Source organism: Canis aureus, chromosome 20 (genome assembly GCF_053574225.1).
Source record: "Canis aureus isolate CA01 chromosome 20, VMU_Caureus_v.1.0, whole genome shotgun sequence".
NCBI classification, from domain to species: domain Eukaryota; kingdom Metazoa; phylum Chordata; class Mammalia; order Carnivora; family Canidae; genus Canis; species Canis aureus.
In genome coordinates this window covers 29,499,650-29,511,751 of record NC_135630.1, presented here as the reverse complement: position 1 = coordinate 29,511,751, position 12,102 = coordinate 29,499,650, and the positions used below count along the sequence as shown (strand labels likewise).

The 12,102-nt window shown below is 45.2% G+C and overlaps 1 protein-coding gene across 5 annotated transcripts in view; it reads right to left on the bottom strand.

The window, feature by feature from the left end:
• The window catches only part of WDR33 (WD repeat domain 33), a 123,800-nt gene that overhangs the window by 3,869 nt on the left and 107,829 nt on the right, over positions 1-12,102 (bottom strand). For 3 of the 5 annotated variants that reach the window (XM_077861233.1, XM_077861232.1, XM_077861234.1), the window contains 5 exons: positions 10,986-12,074; positions 8,122-8,230; positions 4,620-5,058; positions 232-395; positions 26-118 (listed from right to left, as the gene is read on the bottom strand). In XM_077861233.1, the coding sequence (XP_077717359.1) occupies positions 26-118; positions 232-395; positions 4,620-5,058; positions 8,122-8,230; positions 10,986-12,074 (1,894 nt within the window). Of the gene's footprint in view, positions 1-25; positions 119-231; positions 396-4,619; positions 5,059-6,749; positions 6,859-8,121; positions 8,231-10,985; positions 12,075-12,102 lie in introns of those variants that run through there. The other 2 variants (XM_077861235.1, XM_077861236.1) reach the window with 2 other exon arrangements.

The following is a 12,102-nucleotide window of genomic DNA, read 5'->3' as shown; positions in this document are numbered from 1 at the left end:
AGCCCCAGCGGCTGTCCTTCCTTACCTGGCTCTCTATTTCCATCCCAGGAATCTGGTTTCCGTCCTCCTTCAAAGCGAGGGAACTCATCAGGAGTGGGAAGTAAACCTTTCCTTCCTCCTACACAAGGGAACAACATACATAACACTATACTTACAGACTGTTTCAGGTATATCTCCAACAACTTAACTCTCCACTGTGTCCTTGCAAGACCCAATGTCCTCAGCACACACCTCGTGGAGTACCCCGACCTCGACCTCTGAGATCTCTTCCTCGGGCTGCTTCATCAGAAGGATCAAAATTCTCCTCTGGACCAAAGTCTTCAGGACCAGGAAAGCCATCCCTTCCTCGTGGAGGGGCACGGCCCTCATGTCTTGGTGGTACTCCTCTCCTAAAGCTGTCGGGGGGAAAAAACAGCAAAATATCCATCTAATGGGATACCTCACAGCTCTGAGTTCATGTTTCAAAGAAGATAATGATATAAGAAGACATGATATTAATGTAAAATGGGAGGAAAAAATAAAATTATGTATTTTTTTAAGTATACATTTTATAATCCCATTATTACAGGCAAAAACAGGCAGGAAGGAAAATGTAGGGTTGTGGTCATTTTCTCCTAAAGCTTTTAGGAATAACAACAGCAGTGAATAAGTTTTAAGTGCTGATAATCATGCCTAGTGCTTTACATGTATTTTTTCATTTTATCCTCACCACCACCACATCATTAACTCCATTCTACCCATGAGTACACTGAGGCACAGAGAGGTGAAGTCATTTATTTTAGGACACACAGTAAGTGTTGGGATTTGAATTCAGCCAGTCTTGACTCCAGCCCAGGCTCTTTACCACTACCTCCCAAATATTTTTCATTACCATTTACATTTTTATAATGAACATTTATTACTTATATAATCAGAAAAAGTAGAATACAGATTCATCCCTGCCAACTGTACCAGACTCAATTTGGGAGCACCTGCTCTCCCATCTGTCCAGGCAATAGCCTCTATGCAAGGCTGGCCATGAACTTCACCCATATCCCCACTCCACAGCTGACTGCTGTACAGGCAGGCATGTGGTTTATGGGGAAGCTCCTCACTGGCAGCCTGGAGCCCTGGCTGGTGGACAAATTCACTGTCTATCAGGATTCTGGACTGGAGGCTGAGTTGGCCATTAGAGGAGGGAGCACCCGAACTGAAGGATGCCTGTGGGGAAGCAGCAAAGGGGCCTCCAAGCAGGAAAGGAGCATCAGCACAGAGAGAAAGGCCTTGGGATCAAAGAAACTATCAGAGGAGCAAGGACCTGGAGCCAGTCTGCATAAGTGGCTGGGCCTTCCACTTTTTCTTAAGTCTCCATTCAGTTATCTTTTATTCCAAAAAGAGTTTCACTTTGCAACATTTCAAACTTAGAGCAAAGTTGAAAGAACAGCACAATAAACATCTATGCGTCCTTCACCTAGTTCTTTTTGTTTAATCAGTTCTTAAGATACTACTCCATGTGCTTATCGTCTTTCTCCATCTATTTAATAAATCCACTTTCTGAACCACCATTTCAAAATCAGCTACCAACATGAACCTGATCCATAATTCCCCAGTATGTTTCTTCTAAGAGCAAGGATTTTATCCTACCTAACACTATTATTATTATCATCACTCAAATAATGTGATATTATTTAATATAATCCAATGCAAAATTTCTCTAATTGTCCTCAAAATATCCTTTACAGTTGTTTTTAAATATAGATTTCAATCCTGATCACATACTGTTCTTAGTGGCCACGTCTCTGTGGTCTGTTTTCTCTTTCATGACCCCAATGTTTTTGAAGGGTCCACCCAGGTATTTTATAGACCACAATCTGAATTTATCTGATGAATTTCCTGATGATTGGACTCAGGTTAACCTTTCTGGCAAAACTGTTTATACCTTCTCACAGATGCCAGCTGATCACCCTGTTTATGATGTAAAAGTGGTATAGTGACCAAATCCCACTGTTGCAAAGGTACACTTTCTTTCATTTGCAATTAAGTAATCTGTGGGTGATATTTTGGCACAGTGAGAATATCCTATTTCCCCAAAATCTTACAACCAGTGGTTTTAGTATCCACTGATGGTCCTGGCCTGAATCAGTTAGGACACTGACTGCTTATAAAACAAGTGACTTCCTAATTCTATCCCTCGCCCTCCTCCTAATTGATTACTCGGTATTTTATTGTAAAAAGAGCTTTCCCTTTCCCACTCCACCACTCCAGCTGTCATCTTAATAACTTTCTTGGTCCTGAGGTACCTAGATGACTCATGCTCCTAGAAGCAAGGAGTGTGTGCCCAGGACGCTGGCTGAAATAACCACCTAAGGTAAGGGTGGAATTGGCTGAAAGGAGAGGAGCAGCGCAGGAAGAGTACAGCAGAGGGCGCTGTGTCCCTGGGGCAGATTTGGGGTGAATCCCCGCAAACACCAACAGGACTCCTTTGTCAAGGCATCCATTACATGACCGCCCTAGTTATGAAAGGACAGAGACAATCTAATGTGCCCTCATTAGAAAGTGGCTCCTATTAGAGACTAAAATGCCTGGGTCTCCCACTAAACTCGTATGTTGAAGCCCTAATCCCCAGTCGGATAGTATATGGAGTTAGGCCTTTGAGGAATAATTAAGGTTGGAGTAGGCCATGGGGCACCTGGGTGCCTCGGTCAGCTGAGCATCTGCCTTTGGCTCAGGTCATGATAACAGAGTCTTGGGATCAAGTCCCGCATCAGGAGCCTGCTTCTCCCTCTCCTTCTGCCCTTATTGTGTGTGCATGCATATACTCACTCTCTCTCAAATAAATAAATAAAATCTTTAAAAAAAAAAAAAAAGAGGAGGTCATGAAGGTGAGGGGGAACCTTGTGATGGGATTAGTACCCTGATAAAAAGAGACTTTCCACCACACCAGGACACAGGGAGAAGGTGGGCAGGCTAGCTGTCTACAAGCCAAGTCTCACCAAAAACCCGCCCTGCTGGACCATGAGCCATGACTTCAAGCCTCCAGAACTTTGAGAAAATATTCATGTTGTTTAAGCTTCCTGGTCCATGGTATCTTGTTACGGCAGCCCAAAATGCCTAGTACATCTCGATGAACTGGCCCTTCTCAAATATCTCTTTCCATCTAACAGACTCATCTATTCACCAGTTACTGAGCACCTACACTGTCTCCCCACTGTTGCTCTGGGTCCTGGGGATAAAGAGGTAAAGAAACAAAGCCCCTGCCCTGGTGAAGCTGTCATATGCCTGGCAGATACAGGTAACAAGGAAATAAACACATCACTTTAAAGTCAAGCAGTGCCAAGTGCTATGAAGAAATAGGAAGCAGGCTCAAGGAACTGGGCTAACAGGAGGAGGGATCTAACTGGAGTGAGCCATAAATGTCTGGGAGACTGTGTTCTGGGCAGAGAAAACAGCAAGCACAACAGGAGCAGGAGCATGTTTGGCATATCTGAAGAACAACAGAAAGCTGTCAACAGCACAAGAGTCTGGGCTGTGAGTCTGTCACTGACAAATGAAATACAATAAAACTGAGGCATAGTAAAATCTGAAACTGCACAAGATGCAAAGGTTCAAGAAACTGATGGAAGTTACACTGATGCGAAAGCCAATGGAAATGAAGCTCTTGCAGGCTAATATAAAGCCATTTCAAAGAGTGAATCCTTGGATCCCATTGAGAGAGGCCCTTAAGAAAACTAGGAGCCCTTAAATCTTTTTTAAAAACTCCCTTCTGAAAGCTGCTTTCCAGAACCCCTTGATTTCACTGCCCTGGGCTACATTATCAGCCATTCTTTTCTAACACATCCCATGAGGATGGGGGGAATGCCGACCCTGGACTCAATCCCCCACTGGCGACAGTCGAGAGAAATGTGACAGGAAAAGCTGTGGTGGTGACGGCACGAGTGCCACACAGCACAGGCACTGCAGTCAGCCAGCCAGGCCTGAAACCGCTCTGAAACCTCCTCCTGTCCGAGAGTCAACTGCTCTGATCCTCAGCATTGCTCCTCCTCTGTGAACTACTGACAAGAACACAGGTCTCACAATTCACCGGCACACAGAAATAATCATCACCAACACTGATGATTCTCAGTTTCCTCTGAGATTCGCTAATGCTTGTTTTTTCTTATTTCTTCAATGCCTTTTCTACACCCAGCAAGGTGAGTATTCGAGCCTGACCTTGACCTAGCTGAACAGCAATAATTTTCCATTTGATTTGACTGTTAAGATCTTTAGGCAATTACACAAAAACTATCTCACAACTCTTTTATTCTCAATCTAGATATGTGTCGTATTACATCATTCTAACCAAGAGAATCTGGCAACTTCTAATCAGGTCCCAGAAACTTCATACCATACTGATCCTCACATCTCTTTTAAAAGGACCAAAAAATAAGCAAAAATAAAAAGATTTCTAAATTGTAAAGATAAAAAAGAAGCACAAAAAGGTAAAAATGCATAATTACTTGCTTAAAGTCTAAATGCAACACCTAGAGAATGGTAGAACTAGTAATATAGCACCCTCTGCCTAAGCAAAAGAGGAAAGAGACTTTTGTAGAACAGGTAAACAGGTCCAGGGAAGAACTAGACCCACAGAGCATCTGTCCCACCTTTCTTCTCTGCGCCCTCGAAAACGTGGGTCCTCAGGATCTCGGGGGAATCGTTCATCTCCAGGTCTGCGGCCTTCCCAAGCCCCTGGAGGGCCCCGGGCTGCTCCTCGGCCATCCCCGTCGTTGAATTCCCTGTGATCAGGTGGAAACGGAGGCCCAGGGCCCCCACGCCTCCACTTCTCTTCTTGTGGTAAAGGTCCTCCTCGCCCCTCAAATTCACGTAATCGGTGGCCAAAGCGCTTGTCCGGGTGGAAGTCATCTGGTCTGCTGAAGTCATCAGGGAAGTCGGGGTGAGGGCCACGCCTATCAGGGGGACCCCTGCAGTCCTGGCTGCCCCGGAAAGGCCCCCTCTCAGGCCCATGCTCAGGACCGCTGCTCTGCTCATGCCGCCTCTCTGACATGGGGCCCATGTGATGGTTTGGAGGGCCGCGCGAGTCACCTAAAGGAAACAAAGCTGATTTTTACCTTGTCTTCTAGGAATCCTGCCATCACAGGTCTGATTTTCTGCATCTTAAAGTCTCAGAATGCATTCTTGTATTTAGAATGTTTTTCGTCCTTAGTTTATAAAATACTTAGGAAACAAATCCCTAGTGCATCATCTAATGGAAGAACACAGGTTTGGGGGTGCAGATTTCAACCTTATCACTCACTAGCTAAGCACCTCCACCTGGGGCAAATTGCTAATCTCATTTGAGATTATTCACTGCTATGAGGATTAATTCAGAAAACATGCGACAGTCTCACAGGCATAAGAATGAGCATCCCTTCCCTATCCCCATTCTCTCAGTGACTCAGTGACTTCATTAGGCCTGCTCCACCACACCCAGGAAGGAGACGACAGAGAAAATTCATGCTGCCAGGCAAGAAAGCCAAGCACAGGGAATTCACCTCTGCATCTGAAAAGGACTGCAAAGCCCATCACAGGGCACTGCAGCTACATCGCCGCCATCCCTGATGTGGCCCCTTTAGCCTCTAGTTCATTTAACTTGATTAGTTAACTCACACTTTCTTTTTTTTTTTTTAAGACCAGGAATACTTTATTCAAACCCATCAGAGACATGGACAGCTTGGGTCTGTAACAAAGCACACTTCAATTCTTAACAAAATCCTCTCTAAGGCACATGGAACCACGGGCCTCTCTAATAACTGCCTGGTCACCAAACAGCCTTGTTTGTACTTCAGTTTTGGAATCATATGAACATATTTTCTGCCCCTTTGCATGAATGAATGATGTATATCCCTCACCTATAATAATTATCACCATTCTTTGCACACAGTGTTTAGAAACCCACTAAAGATTTTTTGAAAATATTTTAACATATGTATGTAAATATATTCAAAGTCCAGAATAAAAACAGAAACAGGCCAATTAAACTTGCGATGGTTAATTTAGCTTACTTCTTAACCTTGAAGTGATTTGTTCTCCTGTTACTATACCGCCATTGGCATAGTATCTATGGGAAATGTGTACCTATTTTGTGTCAACATACAATCCAAATCAAGCATTTTTTTAAAAGTAGGTAGCAGAGGGACCCTCTTGCTCTAAACAACTACAATTTTAAGATGAACTTCCTCTACCTGTCCCACTCATGCCTTTCCCTCCTTCTCCCTGGCAGTAAAGACAAACTTCCTCCCCTCAAGTCACAGCCAGCCAGGATTCTTTCCCTCCCCATGCCCTTCCTCTTCCCTTTCAGTTCCTGTCTTTGGGCCATTTGAATCCCATTCAATGTATATAAAAAAAAAAGTTGGAAATGTCAGTATAAAAAGACACCATTAGGAGAGTTCTCTCTTCTCTTAAGCTCTTCCTATGCCTTCTGCCTCCTGGTCCTTCCCCTCATTAAACCAGTCCTCTCCATGTTGAGGAAAGCACCTTCTAAGCTTTGTTCAGTCAGTTTGCAAATATCCCAGGTCCCTTTTCTTCTGGTAAAGAGGGCCCCTCACTTCTTAGTGGGTTCCTGATAGCTTCTTCTCTGACTTTATGTAGCTTGAACTTGGTGTGATCTCAGACACAGCAAACTTTGATCTGAGGAAGCTGAACACATTCCATTTGGACTTACCTATGAATAATAATCCTCCCATTACCTCTATCTGTTTAAAAGTACCCTGGCTCCTCCAAGGAAAGAAACCCACCACTACAAATTAGAAGGGATGTGGCCACCGGTGATGGGGCGGCGGCGTTGGTTAATCCAGTAGGGGATGGCAGGGCCACTTTCTCGGCTCTCCCTTCTCCCTTTGGTCCCTGGGAGGAGAAAGAGAGGAGGAAGAGAGAGAGAGGGGTAAAGAGAAAAGGGGAAGAGCAAGGAGGAGAGGGAAATAGGTGGAGACAGACACAAGGTAGGGGAGAGGAAGAGAGGCAGGCTCTCAGTTTGTTGATAGCTGTACCTTGTGGGTAACAGACTCTTCTTAGGGTCCCCAAATTCCAAAGATGGGTTCTTGATTTCTTTTTCCCTGTGGGCCACCACTTCCATGCAATGAGACTATAATAAAGATTCTCCTAATTCCTTTATTGCTCCCTTTCCTAGGATGTCCTGCTTCTCCCAAAGTCCTAGGGCTGCAAAATACTAATGAGGACTTTTCTTCATCTGATAAAACGAGGGCAAAAAATGTAACATGTGCCACAGAGAGCTGTGGGCTCAGCTGATAAAAAATTAAAAAGGAGTGAAGTTTGAAGTGCAACCTCCACGATACCCCTAGTTCTCTGGCTTGTGTCCTCCCTGTGACAGTGCACTGACTTGAACATCTCTGTCTCCGACCTTCCCTCTTTCCACACCACTCAGTCCTGCTCTCACTGACTCCGGCCAGCAGCCTATCACCTGCTCACTCCTGCTCCATCCCTTCCCCTGTGACAGCAGAACACCTCAGTATGACAGGGGGCTACCTCTGCACTTTCAACTCCTGGGATTAACTCGGCTTCCAAACAGTCTCACATCTAAATACTGACAATTCTCATCTCTGCTTTCCAGAATATCAAGAACCTGATACATCACTGCATTGCTTTCTTCTTATCAAATCATGTGGAACAATATAACCAGCTAAAGAATTCAATACATGGCACAACTGGGGAGGGGGGATATTAAAAACACTATCAAAATCTCTAAATTCTTTAGCTCATCAAAAAATGTAAGTGGAAGCAGTTCAGCTTTCCAGGATGCAAATGACATGCCCTTGCACTCAGTGAGCACAGGACCACTGCCATTCCCAAGGCGTGGACGGAGCTGGCCCGCTGCCGCGCAGGGCCTGCTACTAGGGTTGTCCCAGCAGTTCCACTGCCAGCTTCTGGTAGCGAAGAGCTTAGTTACTCAGAGCAGCATTTCTGACTAATTAAAGCAAGTCTATGAAAACAATGTTAAGACAAAGCCTTTACCTGAAATGACTGTCCTCCTATTTTTCCTATAGGGTTCAAATGACCACTCTATCAATTACTTACCAATAATCTATTTATTTTAAGATTTACCCAGAGGTGGTAGAATACAATCTCTTATTCAGCCGAGCAGATATTTACCTTTGTTCGGGCCAGGTCCTTGTCCAGGGTTAAGAGGGGGGATGCGACCTTGTGCTCCCTGCTGCCCTAGGCCTGGTATCAGGGGTGGGGGGCCTGCGTTCTGTCCTTCCTGAAAAGATGTTTTTAAAGCGGGGGTGTGAAATCATAGGCTTGTGCTTTATGAATAGCAATTTTATCATCACGTGACAAGATAAGAAACACTAGGTTGCCCCCAAAGCCTCCAGCAGTAAATACACAGCTAGTGACATTATAGCAAAATTGTCCTTAAATTAAGGGAAGGAGAATACTTCTCTTACCATAATAAAAGGAAACACTTATATTTTAAACCTGATAGGTTTTATTTAAAGCTAGATCTTTACCTGTGATGCCAAGTAAGAACCTCAATGGAAAGTCAGAAATTGTAACATAACACTCTGCACAAAGGAGGAACTTCTGGCAAATGTAAAGATCTGGAAATCTGCCAGGCCAGGTAAACTCTGCTTTCACACTCAGGACTCTTTTCCAGCTACAGAAAACAACTACTCCTCTCAAGAGGCTAGAGCTGGGTTTGAAGAGGCAGAAGAATATGAAAGAAGTTCGTCAGGAGACGTTCACACTGGCTTTCTCCTATCACCTCCCTCTTCTCTACCTCATTTCCTCATCCTCAGCATCCTACTGCACATTCCCCATTGAGTCGCCTGGGATCCTTTGGTCCCTGCAGAGACAAAGCTGCTCCTCTGATCCTCTTGGTCTCCATGCTCTGGAACCCCAGAGCTCACCCCAGTTTGTCCCTAAGATTATGGGTTTTTTTAGCAGCCATGTTTCCACACTGTCCAGTGACCTTGGATCAGGTCTCTTGACAAACAAATTAACTTCTTTACATAAAGAAATGCATTTAGTGACTGGACCTACTATGAAAATAGTACAATTTCAAAACCATCAACAGCAAAATTGCTTGCGCATCCCAAACTAGCTACCTGTCCTACCTGCCTCGATAGGACATCTAGCATTGTAGCTACACATAACTATTATACTCAATACCAGTAATTTCTGTCCTCCTTTGTTTCCTATCCCTTTCACCCAAGGACTGCTCTTGTCAAAATCTTTCACGTTATTACTTTAACACCAGAAAGCAATTCCACTAAATTAAACCAACTGAAACAACTGGTTTAAATAACTGGCCTCATGGGGATGCCTGGGTGGCTAAGTGGTTGAGCGTCTGCCTTCAGCTCAGGTTGTGAACCGAGGTCTGGGGATTGAGTCCCACATCGGGCTGCCTGTGAGAAGCCTGCTTCTCTATGTCTCTCATGAATAAATAAAATGTTCAAAAAAATAATAATTGGCCTCATCAAAGTGAAGAAAGATTTCAGCACATAAAAAAATATGAGCAAAGATTTTCATCAGGCAACTCTTGAGATCTGAAATGTCTATATCATACCTTCATACTCATTCTATAGGTCAACTAAATCTTTAGAACCATTATTCTTTTCACGTATAAAATATTTTATTACTTAATAAAAACTCTTACCGAATTGTCCCAGAAACCCAGGCCTACCCTCTTGAATCTGACAAGTTTTTAATTTCAGTCATAATGTGGTAGCTAAAGTTCATCACTGTTTTTGTCCTCCCAAATGAAAGCTGTTAATTCATTACCACAGGGTTAGGGAACTGATATTGTAAACACACACAAATGCTCTATGTATTAATAAAATATACAATACTGTACATTTTAGGGCAGTTTGGGGCAACAAACCTAGATTTATTGCACTCATCCTAAATTCTAAAAAGTGCCCAACAGATTCTGAGAATAAACTCAACTATTCTTCACTGCTGTGATACTCATAAGTCCTAGATGATCTATGGAAGAGTAACAGAACCTACTTGTTCAGCTAGTTATTTTAATTCAGTAAAACCTATGATCATCTTCACAGGACAGATTCTTGCAGGTGTTTGAAAAAGCAAAACAGACTAGTTTTTTCATGGGCAGCATCTGTAAACACATCCTCTCCAGATGGATCGAGTGCCCCTCAGTGAAGCAGTCAACATTAGCTCATTCACTTTTGGTCTACAACTGACTTCAGTGATACAAACCCAGGGGTTCAGGCCTAAGTAATACTGCCAGGACTATGAAACTGAGGAAAACAGAAACCACAGAGCCAAAGAGTGGTAAATCCACACAAGCTCATGCAGTCCTTCCCCACAAAACCTGAGCCCTCCTCACACCACTTCTCAAGCACAAGCCCAGCAAAGGAGTACTACAATTTGGCTGACAAAAACAGAATCCTCAAAAAAAGGGCCAAGACAATTTCTACAGAATGAATCCTCCCAGTAAATAAATATACATGTGAGTGGAAAACAACTTGAACAGCATTTTGCCCAAAGGGTCACCATTTGAGAATGCACAATTCTGGACTCAGAGGGCTCTAAAAGCATTCACTGAGATGAAAATGGTGAGATCAGAGTCTACTGCACGCTTGTGAGTTAAATACTCCATACTATCTTAAAGAGTAAAGCCAGCAGGCAGATCAGCCCATGAAACACCAGGCTACAAAATAAACAGCCCAGAAAGGGGGGACCTGACAAACTCATGGCCACCCCTGCTTTTTCCCCAAGGCCACCGCTCTTTCAGAGTGCGGGGACAATTGGGAACAATATTCAACTGAGAGCTGATCTTTTCTGGAGTAACTTCTATTAAAAAAATTCGTATTACAATATATTTCATGGTCTGATTTATTCTCATTTCCTTCAGCCATGATGCTATTCTCAAGCCAGCATCACTACTTGAGAGACACTGTGACTGCTTCCCACAGCATTTGGAAGTGCCACCTCTGTGCAGAGCGTGTTTTCCCAATGTGTAATGCCTAGAAGTTAGAAATAAATAATACCTGATTGAAGGGGGCCCGGGGCCCATCACCTAGCAGAGCTGTTTTCTGCTGCTGGAATGGTATTGGCCCTTGAGATGGATGTGGCCCTCTTGCCGGGTTCTGCTGTCCCTGAGGTCCAGGGGGCCCTTGCATGCCACCCTGGGGTGGAGGCCCCAAAGAGCCCTGGGGCGGCCCCTGCTGACCTTGTGAGCCTGGAGGCCCTCGCAATTCCTGGGGGGGGCCCAGCATGGACCCTTGGGCTGGAGGCCCTTGCATGCCTCGCATCTCCTGAGGGCCTCGCATCTCCTGAGGGCCATGTCCCAGCAGTCCACTTGGTGGGTGAGGTCCTCTCATCTCTTGAGGCGGATGGCCCATCATCATCCCTTGGGGAGCAGGACCCTGATTTTCTCGGGGGCCTGGAGGACCCTGCATTCCTCTTGGATTCAATCCCATCAGAGGTCCCTGAGACACAGGACCTTGGATCCCTTGAGACCCTGGCCCACCTTGTATCCCATGAGGATGAGGAGGTCCTTGCATTCCTCTGGGACCAGGTGGTCCCTGCATACCTTGAGTACCAGGAGGCCCCTGAGGGCCCAAGTGACCCTGGGGACCAGGTGGGCCTTGAGGGCCTATGTGACCTTGTGGGCCAGGTGGACCCTGAGGACCCATATGACCTTGAGGACCAGAACTACCCTGTGGTCCAGGTGGTCCTTGAGGTCCCAAAGGGCCATGAGGTCCAGGATGCCTCTGCATTCCTTGGGGCCCATGCATGTCCTGAGGCCTTGGCAACCCCTGGGGTGGGCCCTGGGGCCCTTGTGGTCCCATGAATCCTTGTGGCCCCCCACCCCCCTGATGCAGTGGAGGACCTTGTGGTCCCATTTGTCCCTGGGGTCCAGGGGGTCTAAACTGTCCCTGTGGACCCGGAGGCCCCATCTGAGCCATGTTCATTGGCATCTGCTGAGATGGATGGGGCTGCTGAAAACCTTGAGGAATCTGAGACATTGGACCTTGTCCTGGAAAGGGCTGGGGTCCAAGGAGAGGGGTGCCAGATGAAGGAGGAGGCTGAATCTGCTCAGCCTGTTTCTGTGCAAGTCTTTCAATTTTAAGTTGCTGGAAAGAAAGGAAAAAAAGCACACTG